The sequence below is a fragment of the Grammomys surdaster genome, unplaced genomic scaffold (assembly GCF_004785775.1).
Source record: "Grammomys surdaster isolate TR1022 unplaced genomic scaffold, NIH_TR_1.0 126219, whole genome shotgun sequence".
NCBI classification, from domain to species: domain Eukaryota; kingdom Metazoa; phylum Chordata; class Mammalia; order Rodentia; family Muridae; genus Grammomys; species Grammomys surdaster.
The window spans coordinates 9,045,044-9,070,920 of NW_021621022.1; the positions used below are offsets into that span (position 1 = coordinate 9,045,044).

The 25,877-nt window shown below is 43.2% G+C and overlaps 1 protein-coding gene across 2 annotated transcripts in view; it reads right to left on the minus strand.

Annotated features, from left to right (window-relative positions):
- The window catches only part of Piwil2 (piwi like RNA-mediated gene silencing 2), a 59,255-nt gene that overhangs the window by 22,740 nt on the left and 10,638 nt on the right, over positions 1-25,877 (minus strand). For both annotated transcript variants that reach the window (XM_028758805.1, XM_028758807.1), the window contains 10 exons: positions 18,078-18,195; positions 17,328-17,452; positions 16,247-16,327; positions 15,858-15,971; positions 8,851-9,039; positions 8,020-8,104; positions 5,276-5,365; positions 3,690-3,830; positions 1,592-1,705; positions 457-645 (listed from right to left, as the gene is read on the minus strand). In XM_028758805.1, the coding sequence (XP_028614638.1) occupies positions 457-645; positions 1,592-1,705; positions 3,690-3,830; positions 5,276-5,365; positions 8,020-8,104; positions 8,851-9,039; positions 15,858-15,971; positions 16,247-16,327; positions 17,328-17,452; positions 18,078-18,195 (1,246 nt within the window). The remainder of the gene's footprint in view (positions 1-456; positions 646-1,591; positions 1,706-3,689; positions 3,831-5,275; positions 5,366-8,019; positions 8,105-8,850; positions 9,040-15,857; positions 15,972-16,246; positions 16,328-17,327; positions 17,453-18,077; positions 18,196-25,877) is intronic.

Below are 25,877 nucleotides of genomic sequence, written 5' to 3' on the forward strand. Positions count from 1 at the left end.
TTTACAAAGAGATCAGAGGGCAAAGTCTGGAAGCTGAAGTGGGAGTACTCAGATCCAGTGTTCTGATCAGTTATCAGAATGAGCTAATGTGTCTATGGCCAAGTTCATCACCAGGGCAATGTGTATCCTGGGCCAGACCATTCTGTTACAACTCAGAACTGCATCCAGAAAGACAGCACTTGGCTCAAGTAGTTGGTTCCTGAGCACAACATGTTCTACAGATAATGAACTAAGTCAGCTGATCTTTCAGCCAATTTCATAAGGAAAAGGCTAAAGACAGCACACACGGATAAACCAATACAGAATGAGAAATGTAAATAGCCAAAGGGCATGAAGAATAGTTTCATGAAAATGAGAAGGATGCAGGCTCCTGGGCATCACTAACAGACTGATAGACTGAGCATCAAGTACTTTTAGAGATCTTGTAAGTTTGCTCAAATTAAGTTACTTTATTACCTCAACTCCCAGTAAGGACTGAATGGTCCTGATATAGGTCTCTATTCGGTCATCCTTCAGTTCAACCCAGGCTGGGGGGCTTATGCGCATGCCAATGGGCCCAGCTATCTTTTCCAACATGTTAACCAGTTCTCTGGCTTGGTCCATTGCTCTCTTTGGATAAAAGAGTGCCCAGAAATGCATGGGAATCTAGGAACAAGAACATGGTGTATTTAGACTTGAGAGATTTTACTATAAAGAAGAAATAACTTTACACTCCTTCTGTCTTATATAATTTCTATCATTCTCATAGACTTATAAATATTAACAGTCTTATAATGGAATACAACATTAAAAACCGATCCACAACCATAACCAATAATATGAAACAAATTCATGAACACAAGCTTAAAGAAAGAAGTCAGACATAAAAGACTATTCATTCTTTAATTCTGATACACACACACACACACACACACACACACACATTCACACACACTCACTTACCACATACACAGTACAAAACCAGGCAAAAAGAATCTATGTTTTTCAGGACAGCTGTTATTCCCAGGAAATTGGGGTGGCAATTATCAGGAAATACAGTGAGGGGTTGAACGCATCTATAAATTTCTGTTTCTTAACCCTTGGTGTTGATTATATAGCTCTATTTAATTTGTAAAAATCATGTGTGCTTTTTGTTTATGCTGTATTTCAATAAATCTTTAAAAGCTGATGTTTTTTTACATATGGCCGCAATGACCAGCATTCAGAATGTTGGTTGAAATATTCAGAAATAACCATCTGCTATTTTATACTTTGATGCAAATAACTAACACCTAGTTGTCTTTAGAGAAGCACTGTTTTAATTTGACTGTCTTCTACAGATAAAAATAACCCTGGGAATTCCCAGGGACAAAGAAGAAGAGAGAAGAAAAAAGGAAGAGCAGCTGATGGAATCACCATGGTAACATAGTTCTTTCCCTTCAGCCTGTGGTCAGACAGAGGGCTACCCTCCAGCACTGCTCTGCTACAGGGCCTTGCTTAGCAAGTCACTCAGGGTGGAGTTTGGATGACTCTTCCTCTCAAGAAAGACACTAGATCACCCATTTCCACACTTTGCGAACGCTGATTCTCCAGCACTTCAGAGTTCACTCACAGTCAGGATGGAAGCATCTTTGGTCACCTCCTTAACCCAGTTCAGGTCCTCCGATGTGACAAATGAAGTGTTCCTTAAGTTAATCCTCTCCATCGGTAGAAGACGGCCTTTGATCTACACAGGAAATAAAGTGCCGCTGACATGGAGCCTGCTTCAGTCTTCAAGAAAACAATGTTCCTGCTGACTCTGACCTCTCGGCCATACACTTGACCTATTACATCCCCCACACCTTTCTCCTTCTCTCTTTTATAGTCTTGCTGGCCTCCGACTTGCTGCTTGGTGAACGGAGGGTCAATGTGAGAACAGCCACACCACCATACCACATGGCCTCTGTACTGTGGCTCAAGACTGGCCAAAACTTTGTCAGATTTGCCAGCAAGTGTATTTACCTGCTAGCATCACTGGCACCATTTTCTAATAATAAAAAAAAACTCTGTGTATGTTTAATGTGTATGCAAGTGTGTTTGTGTATATGTGCTACATATGTGTTTGTGTGTATGTGTGTGTAGGCCAGTGGTTCACACCAAATGTTTTCTCTATTGCTTTCCACCTTATTTTTGAGACAGGTTATCTTGCTGAGCCCAGACTATCTAGACTGGCTGATCAGTGAGCAGTGGGAATCTTCCTGTCTATACAGCTTCCCCACGTGGTGGTACAGATAGACACCACCAGGCACTCTTTTTATGCAAGCATTCAGAATTAAACTCAGGTTTCTCGTGCTTCAGGACATGACGATCTAAGTTTTATCCCCAGGACCAAAGTGGTGGAAGAAGAGACCCTGCTCCTGTACGTTGTCTTCTCACCTCCACACACTCACAATAAATAGAATATAGCACATTTTTTTCAAGACAGGGTTTATGTGTGTAGCCCTGGATGTCCTGGAACTCATTCTGTAGACACCTGCATGTGCCTCCTGAGTGCTGCCACTGAAGGTGTGTGTCATCACTGCCTAGCACAACATTTTTTAAAAATAATGAAAAAAGAAAGACCCAGAACTCTAAGAATAATATAGGTTAGGCCCAATCTCTAGCACCACAGAAAAATGGGCTAAAAAATTAAAGCAGGGCTGGCAAAAAGGCTCAGCAGGAAAAGGCATTTGTCTGACTGAGTCTGATCCCCAAATAACACAAGGTGGAAGGAGAGAACTGATCCTGCACAATGTCTTCTGACTGACACACATGCACTGTGGCATATGCTATACACACACAATAAATATATAAACCAACAAATAAATAAAATATAAGTAAATAAATAAATAAGACAGATAAAACAGATAAACGAAAGGCAAAAACATTAATTAAAATCACGTAAAAAGAATGTAAAAAATAATCTGGAGGCCGGGGCGAGGGTAGGGGTGGGGCCAGTACGCTGTTTTAATGCCAGCACTCAGGCAGCAGTGGCAGGTGGATCTCAGTGAGCTGGGAGCCAGCCTGGTCTATATACTGACTTCCAATCCAACTACGGCTACACAGTGAGATCCTGCCTCAAAATAACAGACGACAACTTTGTGTTGGAAAATTAAAATGAGGACAGCTATACATTAATGCTTTGCTTGCTTCCTATTTGACCAGAAATTAGTAACTCTGACCTTGTCGAAATACAGAAGAAAAGTCTGCACATGATGCTAGCAGATTAAGTCAAGGAATTCAGATACCATGCCTAACATGTAAAACAGTTTAAGAATAAAGTCAAGGGCACACGGGCTGTTTCCTCACATGCTCATGTTTGGTCTCTGCACCTTTTAACAGTGATTTATTCATAATAAAACTATGCTCAGGAAAAGAAGAACAGTTAAAGGACTGGAGAGACAGCCCAGTGGATGCTCTATCAGAGTTCTGGGTTCAGTTTGCAGCACTCATACGATGGCTCACAACCATCTGTAACTCCAGCACCAGGCAGGAATGTAATGCACATCCATCCATATATGCAGACAAAACGTACACATGAAATAAACAAACAAAAAAAATGAAGAGCAAAGCCAAACTCCACAGTAAAACAAGAGGATGTCCTCATGCTTCTCACAACTCCAGAAACTGCCCCGCCCCACCCCACACACCCCAGGTTCAAGTGGTCTGCCCCACACAGGCCTCTGGTTTACCTTGTGGACATCCTTTTGCAGACTGAGTCCCCAGCGGGTCAGCTCATTGTTGGCTGTCTCATTTTGTGAAATTCTCTGCAGCAGGCATTCCAAAGCACTGTGGTGCTGTTTGGGGCTCAGGTTAATCTGCTGAGTCAAGTCCTAGACAGAAATAAAACATAAGATAGCAAGTTCTAACATTATTCCTCCTAGCAGGAGACGAATGAAACCCAGCATTCTAGAATGTTTCTATGAGCAATCTCATGCTCAGTGAAATCAATGGAAAACGTCAAACAAAGCCAAGGACTTTTGTAAATATTTCTCAGGAATGTGAATGAGGTACATGGAGAAAAACTAATAAAATTAATAACTTTCAGCAGTTCCTGACTCTCCTTCTTGCTGGATGTGGCGGTGCACATCTTTAACACCTGGTAGACCTGTGAAGCAGAGGTAGGTAGATCTCTGAGAGTTCTATGCCAACCAGGGCTGTAGAATGAGATCCTGTCTCAAAATAATTGATTTTTTTCTAAAGCTACTGGTTCTGCTTCATGACATCTGATTTCATTCTCAAAACGTCTTTTGAATTTAAAATTCCTAAGAGAGTCTAAGAACAGGAACACAGGAACGAAGTGGGCTTGATTATACATATTTAAAATCTGGGGAAGTACTGGGGTGTGGGGCAGAGGGCAAGCCACATGTTTATGCTAGGACAATAAACCACATTCAGGCTCACACTTTTTCTTTCTACATTAGAAAGTCAATGCCACCATAAGGCTACTTTCCCCTCCAAACCAGCCAGAGTAAAGTCACATTACAGGCACTTTGATGGATACTTAACAGATGTGTGTGTGAGGAGTCGGAATTATGTAAGAGTTCTTTGTGCTTCTGAGACTCATGGACCATACCACTATAGGTATACAGGTATTAAATATACAGACACCAAAGTGATCATAAAGTCATCAGGTTGTTGGCAGTTGTTGGGAAGGTAAACATGAAATAAATCTCTCACAGGGCCTTTCTGCTTCCTTAGTTCTCTGTAACACTACTCAAAACTTTACATGGCATGTGGGTCTGGGGCAAACCAGAAAAATAAGGGAGCAGAGGGCAGCTAAAGCACAGACCCCTTTCCCCCCAATCCCCCCCGGAAGGCAGTAGTGAAGGTCTGACTGTATGCTGCCAGGGGGCCTCTCGGAGCTCCCAGAATGAGCTAATGATGCTCCCAGGGCCCCAGAGCTTCACTTCTCATACAAACTCACGATGTAGACAAGCACTACAGTAAATTGGCATTCTCATTTATGGCTCTGTAACTAGTTAACCACTGTGCATCTACTGCGGGGGATGAGGACAGGGCTGTTCCTTTTCACTTAGAATCCAGAGCCTATGCTGTTCTAAAGCTGTCCAAAGCTGTGACATGTAGCATCCTTTCTATGGTAAAGTATGTAGATGAGAGTCTACAGAAATGAAAATTGGAGCCCAGAAGAAAGGGCTCACCCAGCAAGTCAGAGCTGCAACCTATTTCTGGCTCAGGCTACTATCCCAAAGGTGGCCACTTGAAGCAGGCACCTCCTCAAAACAGCAGGCACCCCCCCAAACAGCAAGACTCCAACCTTCATGGCCCTGAAGTCCTTCTTCATCTTCTCAGGGATCCCCGTCATAAAGGAGAGCTCAGGCAGCAGCAGGATCTCACCCTTCAGCAACTTAGACAAGAAAACAGAGAGAAAGTGAGTGATCATCCCAGGGCCAACTGAAGATGCGCACAGGTCTGCAATAACAAACCTGCTGCTGAACTTTTATGAAACTTTTATGAAACCCCAAGGGAGAGGACAATAGGACCGGAAACACTGCATGTATTCTGCCCTCCATGTCCTCTGTCACATATAGACAGCTAGGTAAAAGAAGGAGGCAGGGTCTTACAAGAAGAGAGAAACATCTGTAACTGATGAGGAGGGGAAGTGGGGGGGCATCTCAAGGACATACCAGAGATCTGGGATAAGGGAGGCACCCAAGAATCAATGGGGTGACCTTATCTGTGACTCACAGCATTGGGGATATGAAAACTGAAGAGACCACCTCATGTAGCCAGGCAGGAACCCTAGTGGAGTCATAGGGACACCAACCTACCCATAAAACCTTCATAAAATTTATCCTGTCAACAAGACATTCAGGGACAGGGGATGGAGAAGAGACTAAGGAAATGTTGAGGCAGTAACGGCCCAACTAGACTCATCCCATGGACAAGCACCAATCCCTGACACTATTAATGACTTTCTGTCATGCTTGCAGACAGGAGTCTAGCATGGCTATCTTCTGAAAGGCTCCACCCAGTAGCTGACTCAGACAGATGCAGACACCACAGCCAAACAGTGGATGGAGCTTGTGGACTCTTGAAGGATTTTAGGCCCTTGAGAGGATAGGAACTCCACAAGAAGACCACAGAGTCAAGTAACCTGAACCTTTGGGGCTCTCAGAGACTGAACCACCTCCCAAAGAACATATATGGGCTGGACGCAGGCCCTCCACACACATATGTAGCAGATGTGTAGTTTGATCAACTGGAGGGGGGAGGAGGAGGAGAGGGCTATCCCAAAAGCTGTTGCCTGTCTGTGGGATATGTTCCTCTGGCTGGGCTGCCTTATCTAACCTCAGTAGGAGAGGAAGCACCTAGCACTACAGAGACTTGATGTGCCAGGGTGGGTGAAGGGATACCCTGGGGGAGCCTTCACCCTCTCTGAGGAGAAGGGAAGGGGTGGGGGAAGGATTGTGGGAGAGGGTGACTGGGAGGGGGCAGCGACAGGCATGTAAAGTGAATGAATACAAATTTTAAAAAAGAAGAGAGAAAGACAAAAAAGTTTCGTCCCCATTGAGCCTTGATCAAGCCCAATGCTTCCTGTTCAGCTGCTCCTCAGCCTCCATGGTTAAGAAGATGTGGGGCTAGAGACAAGGCTTAGCAATTAAAGATGCTGCTGCTCATGAAGAGAAATGGCATTTGGCTCCCAGAACCCACATAATGGCTCAAAACCTAGTTTCAGGAGCTCAGACACCTTTTTCTGACCTTAGTGGGCACCAGGAATGCATATGGTACATAGATACACATGCAAGCAAAACATTCATACACATAAAATAATAAATCTAAATTTTTTTATTAAAAAAAAAGATCAAGTGTGGTATCAAGGCAATTCTCTAGGCCCTTTTTCTGATAAGATAAACGTCTACATCTCACTCTTGAATCTATAGATTTTTGCTTTTTAAGATTTTTTTTGGCATATGCTCATGAATGCAAGTGCCCAGAGGCCAAAGGTGTCAGATTCCCCTAGAGTTGGGGTTATATGCAGTTCTACATCTTCTAATGTCAATGCTGGAAATCAAACTCAGATCCTCAGGAAGAGCAGTGTGTGCTCTTAACCACTGAGCCATCTTCCCAGCCCCCATACACTTTTTTTTTTTTTTTGAGGTAATGTCTCACTACTTAGCTCTAACTGGCCTGGAACTCACTACATAGACTAGGCTGGTCTCGAACTCTGAGATCAACATGCCTCTTCCTCCCAAGTACTGGGATTGTAGGCATGTGCTACCACATTCATATCAGAGTTTTATTTTTTTGTATATCTAAGTGTGTTTTACCTTCATGTATATGTGTATCTAGTGCCCACAGAGGACTAGAAAAGGTCCAAGATCCCTTGGGACTGGAGGGACAATTGTGAGCTGCCATGTGGGTGGTAAGAATGGAACCCAGGTACTTTTGAAGAGCAGCCAGTGCTCTTAACCACTATACCATCTCCCCAGGCTCCAGAGTTTTTAATCTTTAGATAAAAGGAATTCTCCTTATGCTTTTAACCCAAATTGTTCATGGAGATATTTCATCTCCTCCTGGCAACTCTTGACTATAGGAAAAATAAAACCATACCCAATGTGTCCACCACACTGTACACACATGTACGAGTCTACCACAGTGCACATGTGTATACATGTCCCACAGCACTGCACATGTGCATACATGTCCCACCACACTGCACATGTGCATACATGTCCCACAGCACTGCACATGTGCATACATGTCCCACCACAGTGCACATGTGCATACATGTCCCACCACACTGCACATGTGTATACCTGTCCCACCACACTGCACATGTGCATACATGTCCCACCACACTGCACATGTGTTTACATGTCCCACCACACTGCACATATGTATACATGTTCCACTGCACTGCACATGTACATACATGTCCCACAGCACTCCACAGGTGCGTACACATCCCACTGCACTGTACACATGTGTATGTGGGTAAGAGCACACATAACAAGGGGAGCAGGACGGAGGGGTACTGTTGGTAGTGTAGCTACTCACTGTGCCATGGTTATTCTGTCTCTCACTGGGCCGGTGGATGAGCAGTGGCTGGTCATCTTCCTTAACTGTAATCCCATAGTTTTTGCTAAAGCAGGACAGAGTAAGAAGGTGTCACCAGTCCTACAACAACCCCTCCAGCTCTTTTCAGTGCTACTGCAGCTTAAAATTTGCACAGTACCCTCATTGAGTATCCATCAGATACTAATCACAGTATATGTAAGTGGAAAATGCAGGCTACAGCTTTCTTGCTAATAGACAGGGAACAAAGGCTGGGCAGTGGTGGCGCATGCCTTTAATCCCAGCACTTGGGAGGCAGAGGCAGGCGGATTTCTGAGTTCCAGGCCAGCCTGGTCTACAGAGTGAGTTCCAGGACAGCCAGGGCTACACAGAGAAACCCTGTCTTGAAAAACCAAAAAGAAAAAAAAAAAAGACAGGGAACAAAGGACACACACACACCCATCCCAGGAGAGAAGCATGTGGAAAATGCAACAGGCTAAGATTTTTATTTCTAAGGATTTAGAAATAAAAGTCTAATGATTAAAGATGAGAATTTTAATTCTCTCACCAGACAAAATCAACAAGAGAAATACAATTGACAACTCAAAAATCACTTATGTAGAAACTGCCAAAAGTACCAAGAGCACCAACTGTAAGAACAACACATGCAGGCCAGACCCACAGATAAGCTCATTTGGTCTCAGGTGTATAATGCCAGTTTACAGAGCTGTACAGCGTCAGTTATTGCATCATTAATGGTACTCAGTATCCAGAGCCTGGGAGAGCACGTTCCCACCCCTACCCTCAGACCCACGTGCAGTCTCTCCTTTGTACCTGTAGTACTCCAGGAATGTGATTTCCTTCCCATCCGACATTACAAAGCTGTCTTTAGGGGTCTTGTTCCAGTCCACGTCGTCAATACGGTAAGTTCGGTTGTTGTAGCGTGTGATGACAATGCTGCCAACCAGAAGCTTGCTGCACTCGTCCTGGAAGTGCTCCTTGTTCTGCTGGTAGATAGCATGCCTTTGGGAAGAGGCAAGAGACTTTCGATGGCATCGATACACTCAGGCTCGTAAGAGAGAGAGGGACAGGGGCTCCAGAAACTGAGGTAAGGACCCAAGGGTTGGATCTCAGCTTTTACCCCTCATTAGCTGTACTCATCACATGAACCAATTACTGTTTTTTAAGATTTATTTTTATTATTTCAATTATGTGCATGTAGTGTGTGTATGTCTGTATATACACATGAGTGCGAGTGCCTAAGGAGGCCAGAGACATCGGATCCCCTGGAACTGGAGTTACAGGAGGTTGTGAGCTAGCTAATGTGGGAACCGTACTTGGGTCATCTAAAAGAACAGCAAGTATTCTTAACTGCTGAATCATCTCTCCAGTCAGCCCCAACTACTTCCTCTTTTTGAAACATGGTCTCACTATGACATAGCCTTAACTGGTTTGGAGCTTACTATGTAGACCAGGATGTACTTGAACTCACAGAGATCTGTCTACCTCTACCTCAAGAGTCCTGTGATTAAAGGCCTGTGCCACCACACCCAACTTAACTGTTGTTTCTTTTTGGTCTCCCAAAGAAAAGTCACTTGCACTGTTTAAAAAAAAATCCAGTCTAGAAAGATAGCTGAATGGTTTAGAGCACATATTGGCCTTACAGAGGACCCAGGTTAAATTCCCAGCCCCATCTAGGGGGAGGGGTTCAAAATCATCTGCTACTCAAATTCCAGGGGACCTGACAACCTCATCTGGCCTAGAGGCATGCATGTGGTGCACAGATATATATACACAGGCAAAATACCCATACACATAAAATTTCAGAAATTTTAATTAAATTTTCATGGCTTCCAAATACAACAGTGAAAAGTTTTGTAATATGTCCATAACTTCACTTTTAAATCACAAATCAAACTACATGTGTGAGGCCTAAAGAAACATTACTAAATGGTTTAGAGTAGGGACGATCTATATCTTATGATTCTGTAAGGTTGCTCTGGCTCACAGACAAGCCCTTCTTTGAGGATGTGCGTATGGGGCAAAGGGATTTGTGGGTGTCTCTGGTGAACTTTGAATTATTGTTGTAATAAGTTTCTTACATCAACCTAAAGTAAAGTGACTCTGTTTGAGGCCAGCATTGTCTACATGGTAAATTCCTGGTCAGCCTGAGCTACATAACCAGATCCTGTTTCAGCAAGAAAGAAAGAAAAAAAAAGAGAAGAGAAGAAAGGAAGGAAGGAAGGAAAGAAGGAAGGAAGAGGAAAGGAGGGAGGGGATGTGCTGGCTAGTCTCATGTCAACTCGAGACACAACTAAATTTATCTAAAAGGATAAATGTATCCATAAGACCCAGTTGTAAGGCATTTTTTAAATTGTGATTTATAGGGAAGAGCCCAACCCATTTTGAGTGGGGCCATTCTTGGGTTTATGGTCCTGGGTTGTATGAGAAAGCAGGCTGAGCAAGCCAAGGGTAGCAAGCCAGTAAGCAGCACCCCTCCATGGCCTCTGCATCAGCTCTGCCTCCAGGTTCCTGCCCTGCCTGAGTTTCCGTCCAGACTTTCACTGATGGTGAGTAGTGATGCTGACTGAAGTGTAAACTGAATAAACCCTTGCCTCCTTAAGTTGCTTTTATGATTCATCACAGCAATAGAAACTCTAAGACAGGAAAGACAATTCATATGAGAGAAAATATCTCAAGTTACATATTTCACAAGATATCTGTATCTAAAATACACAAATCTTACAATTAAATAATGCATTTTAGAGGCTGGAGAGATTGCTCAGCAGTTAAGAACACTGGCTGCTCTTCCAGAGGACTCAGGTTCAATTCCCACCATCCACATGGCAGATCATAGTTGTCTGTAACTCCAGTTCTAGGATCTGACACCCCCATACAGACACACATGCAGGCAAAACAACAATGCATGTGAAATAAAATAAATACTTTTAAAAATGCATTTTAAAAGTGGGTCAAAGATCTAAATATGTCACTAAGATATTCAAATGGCCAAAAGGTACAAAAAAACTGCTCAATGTCATTAGTCATGAGGGAAATGCAATCAAAGCCACAGTGAGACTCACTTCGAGCACAAAGGTGGTTAGAACAGAAACAGATGACAGCAAGGGAGGCTGCAGTTGAACAAGGGCCTTCAAACACCTCAGGTGGGAACATGAGAAATGCCAAGCTCTCCTTGGGTTAAGTAAAGGACAAAAGTTGAACACATGGAAATGGCAATATACACACACCAAGATCTATCTGGACATGAAAGTCCACAGAAAAAAAAGGGAATACAACAAAGTATCCCTCAAACAGCTGAGTAATAAATACCGCAAGGTCAGCAAAGTGGCTTAGAAGAGAAGGGCTCTCGCTGCCCAGCCTATCAGCCTAAGCTTGATCCCTGGGACCCACAAAAAGGTAGAAGAGAGAACAGACTTCACAAAGTTGTCTTCTGACCTCCAAATCCAAGCAGCAAACACACCTACAAGCATACAGTGTACACACACACACAAAACATTTTAATATCACTTTTTAAAAGGAAGAAAGGAAGGGAGGGAAGGAAGGGAGGAGGGAGGGAGGGAAGGAGAAAGAAAGAAAGAAAGAAAGAAAGAAAGAAAGAAAGAAAGAAAGAAAGAAAGAAGGAAAGAAAGAAAGAAAGAAAGAAAATAAATAAATAAATACTTGGGGTTGGAGAGATAGTTCAGTGGTTAAGAGCACTCGCTGCTTTTCAAGAGTACTAGAGCTTAGCATCTGTGGTGGACAACATACAATCTCCCCTACCTCCAGGTCCAGGGGACCTGGCATCTTCTGACTTCCATCAGTACACATACAGCATATACTCATACACACATAACAAAATGAAAATAAATGTTTTTAAAATAAAAATATAGTATATCAATATGGTAGAGTATTGTTCCATGCAAAAAGGAACTGTATCATGCATATAACATGGATATATCTTGAAAACATACCAAGACACAGAATATTATACAAAGGTTGTTTTTTATATGGAATGTTTGGAATAGTTAGAAAACAAATTAATGAGGTAAGAGGATTGCAAATTTGAGGCCAACATGAACAAGCCAGCAAGATCTTATCTTAAACAATGAAAAAAATAGGGAGAGAGGAAGGGATGGAATAAAACACACACACACACACACACACACACCAGACTGATGGTTTCTCTGGGCCTGGGGGCAAAGAAGGAAATTAATGGCCAAAGGCTATGAGTTTCTCTCTGTAGTGATGAAAATGTCCTAAAACTGACTGCAGTGATAACTTACAGCATACACTATGGATATGCTAACAGTCACAGAACAGCACCCTCCAAATGAGTATACTTCAGTCTATATCTCAATAAAGCTGTTTAATAAGGTCACACTGGAGCTATCGAGATGGCTCAGTGGGTAAAGGCACTTGCTCCCAAATCTGAAGACTTGAGTTTGATTCCTGGATCCTGAAGGTGGAGGGAGAAAAATCTACTCCTTCAAACTGTCCTCTGACCTTCACACATACACACATACATACACACAAATAAGTGGATATCTGAAAAACCATGCCCAGGCTGGACAAGCTGGAATGTAGCGTAGTGCAGGATGCTAGCCTAACATGCATGAGGCCTTAAGTTCTGTCTCCAGAGTCACAAAAACAATAAAAAAATAAAAGACTAGACATAGCTCAGCATTTTTGTGAGTCAGGAATTAAGTGTGGCCTAGCAAGGCAGCTCTGATAAGGATGCAGACAAGGTTTTCAGCCCAGCTGCAGCCACCTCAAGGTTGAACTGAGACAAGATGTATTACCAAGATCACTGAAGTGAGCCACTCCAGAGGCTGCCCCGTAACATGGCCGCTGGCTTCCCTTGGGGCAGTGACCCAAGAGACAGTAAGAGAGCACACCCTAGGCAGAAAGCAGTCTTTTCATACTCTACCTCCCACACATTCTATTCATTGAGATGTGTGGGAAAGTCCAGCCCACACTCAAGAGCAGAGGACTACACAAGGACCTCACAGGACCATTGTTAGGACGTGAGGAAGAGCTTCTCCTTGACCAAATTCTAGTTGGGTTCTTCTTAACCAAGCTTCCATTTCACCACCCACCACACTGACCCATTTTAGCAAGAATCCTACTGAGTCAGTTTAGCCAGAATTCCAGCCTTGATATTTGATTGCCTTCTATATCTGATCAGCCTTCATGCCCATCATCCCCCCCCCCCCAGATGATGTCCGAGGCCTACTACTGTGATCCTCTTCAGTGTCTTTGGCTACAATTTCTCCACATGGTGTAAGCCTGTAGTGGCCAGCCACCTGGGGGGCTATGCAGGATTGCTCCAGCCCAGCTAGGAACTTGGACCAGTCTAGGCAACATATCAAATGCGCACTTAGTCCCTATTTGCTTTGTGAACAGTCTTCAGTGCTGAGTCCATCCCTCTCATCTTCACAGTGGTCACCACCAACGGTCCTCACAAAGTCTACTTTACTATTCTAAACAGGTGTCACATTTTTTTTTTCTTTAATAGAGACTATAACTAGAGAAACTATAACAAAACTGGCTGGGCAGTGGTGGCGCACACCTTTAATCCCAGCACTTGGGAGGCAGAGGCAGGTAGATTTCTGAGTTCAAGGCCAGCCTGGTCTACAGAGTGAGTTCCAGGACAGCCAGGGCTACACAGAGAAACCCTGTCTGGAAAAAACAAAACACAAACAAATAAAAACTTTCTGAAAAAACAAAATTTAAGGATAATTTTTAAAAGATAGTAATTGTAACATGGGCAACTGATTTGTAAATCCAAACAATGAAAGCTAGAAGACAATAGAATACAGACAAAACGTTAGAAGAATATATCTACCAATTACAAACTTTACTTTAAAAAGCAGAATAAATGATAGTTTTAGATAAACATCTAAATTGCCATCAGTAAATCCTTAACTAAATGGCATATGATACTTCAGGCAAGAAAATCATACCATAAAGAATCCTAAAATGTACAGAAAGGAACATACAACAACTAATATTTCAGACTACAGAGAATCTACCCGCAGGAGACTGGGACAGTCACCATTCCATCCTAAGGAGCAAGAGGCCACCCTGCATGGAGATTATAGGAAGTTAAAATTGTTCATGGGGAGGGGCTCTCGAGGTCCTATCCCTCTCTGAGGACCCAATAGCTGCTGGGAGATTAGAAAGGATGTTCTTTAGTGGTACATGGCTCCTGGTAAATCAGCCTTCATCCATGCTCACATAACCTCGAACCTGCTGAGTCACAAAAATATGCTCAACAAAATAACACACAAGAGGGGAGAAGAACGACTGGTTAGGAAGAGGCAAGGAGTAAACAGGAGTAAAATAAAGGGCGGCAGAGGCCAGCTGACCAAGTACATCATAGACACATGTGAGATATCACAAAACCACCGCTATGTGTAATTAACATATGCTAATGAAACAACAAAAAGGAGCCAAATATGGTTGTGCATACCTTTTTTCCCCAGCACTTTCGAGGCAGAAACAGGCAGATCTCAGTGAGTTTGAGGCCAGCCTGATCTACAGAGGGAGTTCCAGGACAGGCAGGGCTACATAGAGAAAACTTAATTCAAAAAATCAAAAACAACAAAAGGGAAGTTTGTAAACCTTCTAAAACAGGAAGCACAGTGAAGAGAACACCTGAATACTTGGGAAAAGAACTCAATATGGCTCTGCTCACACAAAGGCGGGGCCACTGGAAAGCAGCACTGCCCTGATTCTGCGGGGAAAGACCTTCCTGCCTAGAACATCACTCAATCTAGCGTAAACCTGAGGCTCACAGCATTTCCTCTATGTAGCCTTCTCCAAGGAGATAAAGGAGGACATGCCCTGCACCAGAGCAGGGGACCAACACAGGCAGTGTTAGGTCTGAGACATAACAGGTGGTACACAGGGAAGGAGGTGGGGGATCCCAGCCAGAAGAAAACCCAGCCAACCTGACCTCACCAGTACTCAGCAGACATTTGAAGATGGTCCTGAACTCCACTGGGAAAATCATTAAATTGGTTACTGTGAATGTAACAGCAACATGTAACACTGTTGCTTGCTACCATTTAGAAGCATATAAATTATTCCTGTAATGGGGGGGAAATCTACTATTTCTAAAGACTGAGCTGCTCTGACCTCTAAGAAAATAACTTCTCTTTGGCAGTTTCCTGGAGTCTGTAAGAACACAAAAGGTCCAGAGGATGAAAGTGGCCATAACAGCAGAGGGTTCCCTGCTCTAGAGCTGGGTGGCTTTGTACTACAGTCATATTAAGGGCCAGTCTAGATCACAGCATGAGTTCCAGGCTAGCCTGCAATACAGACAGAGTACTAATATGGTCTCAAAGTACAAAAAAAAACCAAAACAAAACACAAAACACCCCACCAGTCGCCTCAGTCTGTGTGTGACATGATGGGGTGATACCTGACAAGACTTAAAAACAAGGCTCAGAAGAAGTAATTTGATTTCACCCATCCATGAAATATGCACTCTCGAAGAAGAGCACATGCCCAATCAGATGCCCACCTCAGCAGGCTTCAAGAGAGAGAACATCCTTTCAGCTCTCTGTTTTGTTGTTTTCTGAGACAGGGTCTTACACAGTAGCTCAGGCTGGCCTGGAACTCTATATAGCCTAGGCCAGGATTGAACTTGAGGTAACCCTTTTGTCTCAGACCTGGGGGAGTCATCATAGCTGGAGCCAGTTCTTTTAATACATTTTATGATTAACCCCACTCACATACACACACAGACAACAGGGTCTAACTTGTCCTCCCACTACCCATTTCTGAACTTTGTAAAGTCATCATGGTGTTAAAGGTGGATCCCTCTATGCACTCACATGACATCCAGCACAGAGTCATTCCGAATGACCTTATGAGAGACATCAGCGAGCAGGAAGAGACCCCCATCTGTCCTCCGGATACTAGCCGCGTAGCCAGGCCAGATCTGCAATCTGAAGAGAGAGATGGTCTAAGAGCACCAGAGCCCCTATTTTACACAATACTGATCCTGCCCTTCCTGATAATAATGAGGAAGGCTTAGAGGGAAAATGTAACCAAATCAATATCAGAACAAACTACTAGAGATATAAACAAACAAAAAGATTTAGTTGATAAATTGTACTATGACAACAAAATATGGCTGAAGCTTTTGTCCTATGTACAGTGGGCATAATGAAAGTTTCTTTTCAGAACATTCAATAGTGAACCAGAAGAAAAAGCCACCAACCTGTGTTGCTGCAGTACCATGGCACTTGTAGGGTCATAGAAGTTTCTCCCCACAAGCTTCATATCCAAAAGTTTCATTACCCTGAAATAAATGGCAGGGGTGAGTTCCCTTTCTCTGTCTCAGTGCTGGGTGGGCCATGGAGCTACATACTCACCAGGCAGGCACTCACTCTCAAGCTGCAGCCTAAGCCTAACAGAAAAGGTCCAAAAGCTCCTTCAGTCTTAGCTATGGTTTCCTCTGCAAGCCTGAGGTGTAGAAAAGCTTTTGCTCTCTGCATAATGTAGCCTCTGTTTAGAACAGTCTTGCAATAGAAAAGTTAAGCTAGAAAGGCATGCATCTGCAGCGTGTGCGCATGACTGAAGGCTCACTCAGGACCCAGCTCACTGAACCCATGGCTATTTCCCAGCTTAAATTATATTACTGACCACCATGAACTAAGGAGAATGCAAATGAACTCGTTTCCAATTTGCGAACAGTCCAGCAAGGGAACTGTGTTTGTTCCAGCAGCTCACTAGGTCCTAGTTCACTAAATGAGAGATAGTTTGGGATTAACTCCTGTGCAAAATTGAGAGCCCTTCAAAAGAAAACAAACAATTATAAACTCTGTATAATTTTTTAAAGTATAGAAAATATCTCTCACCAAATATATTTGTACTCTGAGGAGCCCTTGCATATTACTGTCCATTTTGGCTGGGTGTGGTCACTCAGCCTGTAATCCTAGCATCAGGGAAGCTGAAGCAGGAGGGGTGGAGGGGCGGGCCTCAGCTACACATCAAATTTGAGACTAGCCTGAGTTATACAAAATCCTGTCTCAAAAAACAAACATCTGGTCTGAAAAATTCTTAAACTAATCCAAAAGAATCCATTTGCCTACTCAGCTACCCATACACCTAACTGCAGATACCCACACCTGACCTGTGGAGTGAGAGATAACTTTTGAGCGAATTGATACTAAGATCACCCTTCACTAAGTGCTTCCAAGCCCACCTACAGACAGACACTGTGTGCCACGCACACCTCCTGGGGAGCTTTATTCCAACCATGCTGAGTTAAAGGCACAAGACTGCAGCAGCCTCCTTACCGCCGGAAGACAACATTGTAGAAGGGAATGCACAAGTCAGAACACGGCTCAAGGATCTTCGTCAGCTGAATCTTGATGCTGATCTCGGCATCGTCAGTTTTTCTCTGGCTTTTTAACTCAACAACCTAACAAATAAACATGTACAGGTAACAAGAAATGACAAAACTACAAAGCCTTAACCCTAACAGACTTCTAGCACACAAAAGGTAGCTTCTACTTCCCCTTCACATTGTAGTTTGTGCTGGCAAAATCAGTGTGACAATAAATAAACAAACAAACAAAATAAATAAGTAAAATTCAGAGTTGAACATTTAAGTCTTTAGTTTTATAACTGATTTTATATATATGTACATGTGTATCATGTATATACAGGTACAAAAGGAGGTCAGAAGAGGGCTTTGGATCGCTGGAACTGGAGAGGATGACCTAGACCTCCCAGTATGGGTGGTAGAAACTGAAACTGGGTTCTCTGCAGGAGAATCAGGTGTTCTTTACTGCTGAGCCCTGAAGTTGAAAATCTGAGTGATTGTCAGAGACTAAATGCTTCCTACCAGTCAATTCATTTACGTATAAGAAATGTTACTTCATAAACTTAAGCTGAAGTGGGGCTGGGAGGATGATTCCTGCTGTATTCTGCAGAAATCTGCCTTCTGCCAAGTAAACTGTCCAGAAAATGTGTACTTTGACACTATTCAAACCATCAGAGCACACAGGAGTTTCACCCACACCACAATCTCCACTTGGTCTCACTTGTTGAAGCTTAACAGGAAGATACAGAATAGAGCCATCAAAAGCAGTGACGTTTCCAGTGACAGACTGGTGGTCCTTCAACATGCCAAACCTCATGCTTTTGCACTCCACATTGGGGCTGCAAAATAACAAAGAGGGTTTTAGTTCAGTTTCACTGAAACAGCAAAGCTGTGCAGCAAGTTATGTAACTTTGAGAAGCATTTTTTTGTACCTGCACTCCACCTAGTGGTCATATTTATAATTACACAGGTGACTAAAGAGACAATGACCTGCTGGAATAGAAACATTAGAAAATGTAACTAATCTACCAGGCTTGGAGTGTATGCCTGCAGTTCAGCTACATGAAAGGCTGAGGCAGGGGGATCATCAGCTTAAGACCTCTCTAAACAACTGAGAAAGATCTGGAGGGAAGGCAAAAACAAAACAAAATAAAACAAAAATCCATAATTCCAGACAGCTTGCTTTCACACATCATTTATATCCTTCTAGACTTCTAGGCAGGGGATCAGAACACTGTAAGAGGCTATGTTGTAAGTATCTATGGCTTTACACGACCATACACCATTCCATCTCTGCTATAACAACACAAAATCATAGCATAGAATTTCATGAGTATGGCAAAGTTCAATAAAATTTCACGGTAAACAAGCTGTGAGCCAAGCCTGACCTTGGACTGATTGTGGTCTGCCAATCCTGGCTCTGAATCTTCAGAGGCACATATTTTAAAAGTGCTTTTTTCCTTTATAGGAGTTGTGAATCACCTGATATGGATGCTGAAGTGAACTCAGTCCTCTGCAAGAGCAGCAAATTTTTGTTGTTTTTTAACCTCTAAACCATCTCTCCAGCCCCTAAACTGCTTGTGTTTTGTTGTTGAGACAAAAGTCTCTGTAGACCAGGCTGGCCTTGAACTCAAAGAGATCCACCTGCCTATGACTTTCAAGTACTGGGATCAAAGGCATGAACCACAATATTATGCCATAAGATATTTTTAACGAGGATTTTAATAACTTTTCATTCATGGAAAGTTAAACTTTTTATTATTCACTGTAGCGAATTGGCAGCTTTCTAAAAAATTGTAGTAGCTACCTAATTCAATGATTGTTCTACTATATACACTAAGATACAATCTTGTTCTACAACTGTAAAGTGTGAACAAATCCAAGACTAAAAAAAAAAAAGAGCCAAGTATGTTCAAGTACAGAAGACCTAACAAAATTCAACTGGCACCGGCACCCCTACATTAACATCCACATTTTGTACATGCCCAGTCTAAAGGTAACTTTATATATTTAAAAACACTTTTTTAGGTTTAGGGGTTTTTGTTATCATTGTCCTTTGAAAGAGGGTCTTTACTTTGTAGCCCTCGCTGGCTTGGAACTCACTGTATGACCAGGTTAGCTTTGGCCTTGTGAGTATCAGCCTGCTTCTGCTTCCTGAGTGCTAGATTAAAGTCCTGAACCACTGCACCTGGCTCAATCTGTTTTGTGTGTATGAATATTTCGCATAACTGCATGTATATGTAGCTCATATGTGCTTGTTGACCATGGAGGTTAGAATAACTGTATGTATATGTAACATATATGTGACTGATGACCACAGAGGTCAGAAGAGGGCACTGGATCCCTGCGAACTGGTGTTACCAATGTTTATGAGTCATGATGTGGGTGCTGGGAATACCTTGACTTTCTTCAAGAACAGCAAATTCTCTTAGCCACTGAGCCATTTCTCCAGCCCCTTACATAATCCTTTTAACAATTCTGTACATGAAAGTTTTATGGTGTGTAATTTCTACTTATGACTTTATGTCCACATTCAAAAATGTTTAGATTCTGGGGCATTTCAGGTTTGGGGTTTTCAGACTGAGACAAACAACCTGTGTACACTTAGAGCAACATTCTGACATTCCCTTTCCTGTTCATATTCCATGAGAAAGCTACAAAACTACAGACGACTACTGCTCCACATTAAGGTTTTCCATATTATCAGTATCTTCTCAATTACATCACCTTCACACCATGGCTTCCAAAGTCCAACTGGGGCCAGGGAGATGGCTCAGTCAGTAAAGTGCTTGACCCTGCCCTAGTTTGTGGGTTTTTTTTGGGGGGGGGTGTTTTTTTTCCGGTTTTTCGAGATAGGGTTTTTCTGTATAGCCCAGGCTGTCCTGGAACTCACTCTGTAGACCAGGCTGGCCTTAAACTCAGAAATCCTCCTGCCTCTGCCTCCCAAGTGCTGGGATTAAAGGCATACACCACCACAACCTGGCTGCTTTTTTTTTATAGCTATGATAAAATACCATGACCAAAATCAAATTGGGGGAGGAAATGGTTTACAAATGGAAACGGTGTACAAATCTCGGGTCACATCTTATCACTAAGGAAAATTAGGGCAGGAATTAAAGCCAGGAAATTAGAGGCAGAAACTGAAACAGAACCCATGGAAGAGTACTAATTACTGGCTTGCCCAGCCTGCTTTCTTTTTTCTTTTTTCTCAATTTCTTCTCTCATATATTACATCTAGACAACGGTTTCTCCTCCCTCCCTCCCTCTAGTCCCACCACCACCACGCTTCCATTTCCCTTCAAAAAAGAACAGGCTTCCCAGAGCTGTAAACATAATATGGCATATCAAGTGGCAATAAGATTAGGTACTTTCCTTCATATTAAGGCTGGACAAGGCAACAACTCAGTAGGATGACAAAGCTCCCAAAAGCAGATAAAAGTACCAGAAACAGGAGTCCCACAAAAACACCAAGCTACACAACACTAACACATATGCCTAGGTTAGACCCATGCCAACTCCCCTGATTGTTGTTTCAGTCTCAGTGAGCCTGAATCCAGGTTGGTTGATTCTCTGAGTTTTCTTGTGGTGTCCTTGACCGTCCCCTCAGGCTTCTACAGTCCTCTCTCCCCCTCTTCAGCAAAATTCCCTGAATTCCACCTGGTGTTTGTCAGCCTGCTTTCTTATACCACCCGGGACCTACGTACCCAGAGATGCCACTACCCATAGTGGGCTGGGACCTCTCATGTCAGTCAATTAAGAAATGCCCTCCAGACTGCCAACAGACAATCTAATGAGGAAGGCACTTCCTCAGCTGAGGTTCCTTGTTCTAAGTAACTGAGTTTGTGTTAAGTTGTCATAACCAGGATAACAGTTTTAAGAGGACCTGAGTCTGCTCCTAACACTCACGGTGGCTTACTTGTAATTCCAGTAACTAGGAGCTATAGACAGGTGGATCCTCAGAGCTTGCTGGCCAGCCAGCTTCATCTAAACAGAGCCACAGGTCCTAGTGAGGGCCATGTCTTAAGAAACAAGGTTGACAGCAGCTGAGACCACGACCCAAAGCTGACCTCTGTGCCTGTGCATGTTCACACACAAACACCATTTACATCATACAAATCTCCAGCCCTACAAACCCATGGCTTCTTTATGGCCTAATCAATGCAAGAAACCCTTCCTGCTTCATCAGAATATACCAGTCCGTCCTTAACAAAAGCATTCTTCCCTCTAATATCCAGCCTTCCTCTTACAGTCCATGCTAGGCCTGTTTCCTGGGATTCCATTTGGTTGTCTTCACTACCTCCTTCCCTTTCCGTCAAATGTGAGCTGTGCTCTGTTTCCTTATCCCTGGTAGTAAATTGTGTGTGGGGTGGGGAGGGGGGTGGGGGGGTAGGGAGGTTGCTGTTTTGTTTTGGAGAAAGGGTTTCTCTGTGTAACAGCCCTGGCTGTCCTGGTATTTGCTTTGTAGACTAAACTGGAGTCACAGATCTGCCTGCCTCTGCCTCCTGAGTCCTGGGACTAAAGGCTTACACTACCACTGCCTGGCTCCCTGGTAGGAAATCTTGCTGCCTTCTTTTATCATTCTTCTTTCCAGCTTTTGAAATGAGCCTATGTTCTTCCTGGTTCCTTTAATCTTAGGCATTTTCTCTGTACCTCTAACAGAGTTCACAGAAGACTATCAAGGGGACACTGAAAGCAGATCAAATTAACTTTTTCCCTTGTGGTCTAAATCAACCATGTGGCCCACATCCACATGGATCCTCTCTTAGGCCATTACAATTCTTCTGGGGCCTTTCCTCCTAACCGTCACTTTCTTCTCTCTTTCTTCTCATCCCATTTTTCCGCTTTTAGTAGCTGTCCTTCAAAAATTCACATTTCTTAGTAGAGCCATTTTGGAAAAGAGTATGGTGGCTCTTGAGAAAACTGAAAACAAATCTGAAGCAATGTCTTAATTGATAAACTTCTTTCCTTAAAAGCACAAGTGTTCAACCCCCAGAACCCATGTAAAAATACAGGGCATGATGTCTACACACCATGTGCGTGTGCAATTCCTGTGGAGGCCAGAGAAGGTGTCTGATACACTGGGATTGGAGCTCTAGATGGTTGTGAGCCACCATGTAGGTGGTTAGAAATTGAACCCAGATTCTCTAGAAGAGCAGCCAGTGTTTAACCACTCGACCAGCCCGCAGACAGACCTCCAAGGCATGTCCTTGTAGTCTCTTAGATAGGAGGATCTCTGGGGTCTGCTCGCCAGACACTCTGGCCTAACTGGTGAGTTCAAGCCAATGAAAGACCTTGATTTAAGAGAAGTGAATGGCCTTCCTGAAGATGACACCTGAGGTTGTTTTCTAAACTTTACATGTGAGCACATATGAAGTTACATACATACATATGCATATAAAAACCTAAAAATATGTACAACCCAGTAATTCCACTCATGGATATAGACAAAAAAGATCTACAATTGATTATTTCAAAGAAACATCTATACACATACCTAGATTTACTTTCACAAATTCACAATAGCCAAGACACATTTATTAGTGGGTAGATACAGAAAATGTGAAACACAACAGAGTTAATTCCACGCTGTATCCTTTATTATTCCTCTGAAAGTTCCGTGCATGTGTATAATGAATTTAGTAGTTTTCATGGCAGGACCATCTCATGCCCTATCCCTCTCCAGTACAGTGGTTCCTTCTCTTCCTCCTCCTCCTCTTCCTCCTCCTCCTCTTCCTCCTCTTCCTCCTCCTCCTCAGAAACTCCCTCTTGCACTCAGGTGGAGACCCCCTGCTCCACCAGAGTCCATGCTGGAACCCCAGGCAGACCAGCCATCCACTCATGGACCTCCCCCTCTCTCTTGGGAGCCCCCTCCCACTCTACCCAATCTACACTCTCCTCCCCATCACCATGTGCCAGAAGTCCAGGTAGGTCATTTTGAGATTCTATCAGAATGGCTAAGATCAAAAATACAAGGGACAGCTCATACTGGTGAGGTTGTGGAGCAAGGGAAACACTCCACTGTTGCTAGCGGGAGTGAGAATTTGTACAACCACTATGGAAACTAATATGGTAGTTCCTCAGAAAATTGGAAATTGATCTACCTCAAGACCCAGTTATACTCCTCTTGGCATATACCCAAAGGACTCCATCCTACATGGACACTTGCTCAACTAGCAACTTTCATAGCAGCTTTATTCATAATAGCCAGAAACTGGAAACAACTTAGATAGCTCTAAACTGAAAAATGAATAAAGAAAATGTGGTACATTTACACAATGGAATATTACTCAGCTGTTAAAAACATGGCATCATGAAATTTGGAAGCAAATGGATGAAACAATAATAACAGAAAATCAACTTGAGTGAAGTAACGCAGACAAACACAGTATGTACTCCCTTGTAAGTGGATAGTAGCTGTTAAGTCAATGATAACTGTACTACAATCCACAGACCAGAGAGGCTAAGTTAACAAGGAGGCCTCAAGGGAAGATGCATGGATCTTCCTGGGAAGAAAAAATAGATTGTGTGGCTAGACTGGGGATGGGTGGGAACGGGAATAGGAAGAAGCAGGTAGGGTGGGGATGGATGGAGACAGAGAACATGGGGAATGAAGACTGGAATTGGAGGGCATTGGGGGGAAGGGAACTGGAAACCTAGTGCAGAGGAAACGCTGGAATTTTTAAGGGTAACCCCAGCAAGGATTCTTAGTTATGGAGGATACAGAGCCTGAACCATCCATTTTCTGTAACCAGCAGACTGAGCAGTGGAACTCGGACAACAACCCAGCCACAAAGCTTTCAACCTACAACCTATCCTGCCTGCAAGATGAACTGGGGCAGCTGGTGGCACAGAACTGGTAAGAAAGAGTGTCCAACCAATGACTAATCTAATTTGAACCCCACACAAAAGAGGGAGCCCATGCCTGACACTGGATAAGCAGGAACCAGAGCTGGATAGCCCAAAGACTTAGGATAAAATCAATAGGACTATCCAATAAGTAAGTTAATTAATTAAATTATTTCTAATGATAGTATGCTACACTCATAGATCAGCGCATAATCTAGTCATCATCAGAGAGGCTTCCTCCAACAGCTGATGGGAGCAAATGCATAGACACACAGCCAAACAGCAGGCAAAGAGACAATCTAAATTGGAAGTCTCCATTGGGCCCTTCCCTGGGAGCACTGGGTACCCTGTGGAAGAAGATGATGAATTGTGGGAACCAAAGGTATCTAGGACACCAGAGAGCACAGCCCTCAGAATCAACTAAGCAGGACTCCTGGGGATTCACAGAGACCAGAACAACAATAGTGGAGCCTGTATGGGTCTGTGCTAGGTCCTCTGCATATGTTATCTATCGTTGTTGGCTTGGGGTTTTGTGGATTCCTAATGGTGTGAGTGAAAGTGTCTCTGACTCCTTTGCCTGCTCTTGGAACCCTTCTCCTTCTACTGGGTTGCTTTGCCCAGCCTTGATGCAAGGGTTTTGTGCTGGTCTTACTGTATTTTATTGTGTCATGTTCAGTTACTGTCCCTGGGAGGCCTGCTCTTTTCTTGGAGAAGGCAGAGAGGGCAGTGGATCTAGGGGACAGGGAAGGTGGCAGGGAGTGGAAGGAGTAGAGAGGGGAAGCTGTGGTTGGGATGTATTGTATGAGAGAAGAATACGTTTTTAAAAATTGTACAAATGTTTAAAAAGCATCACAATCCAAAAAACAAACAAAAACTAGTAAGGTTTTCTTGAATCTTATTTTAAAAAGAAATTTCCCATCCTACTTTTCACCCTAATTTCATGTAAAATTTTTAAATTTTAAAACTTTCTTTTTATTATGTGTTCTGTCCACGTGTGTCTATATACCATGTGTGTATCTGGTGCCCATAGTAGCCAGAAAAGAGTGTCAAATTCCCTGACTAGAGTTACAGATGGTTGTGAGTCACCTTATGCATGCTGAGAATTGAACCCTGGTCCTCTGGAAGAGCAGCCAGTGCTCTTAAGTTTGGAGCCATAGCTCTAGCTCCCTACTGTCATGTCTTTGTGTATGACCCACTGAGTTTCACGGGGATTGTTAGCATGGTGTTATTTACTGGAATATGAGCAACTTTTCAATGACTACACCAGTGAAGAAAATTATATCCACTTTCTCCAATGACCACTAACTAACCACTGTCTCACAGGGCCTCATCAGCCCTTCCTCCTCCATGATAAAGTGTCACCAGGCCAATTTTGTGTTGTTCTGCAAGATGACCACCCTGCAATGAATTCATGAAGACAATGGCCATGTCATTTTAGAAGTTCTTTAAGCAGCACACTTCTCTATCCATGGGCTCTTACATCCTTTCCATCCCCTCTCCCATGTTGTTAGACGAGGCTTGGTGGGAGTGACATAATTGTTAGAACCCACCACTTCGTTATCATTTCATTATTAACGTCAGTTATCAGAGTATAGCACACACACACACACACACACACACACACATACACACACACACACATACACACACATACACACACACATACACACACACA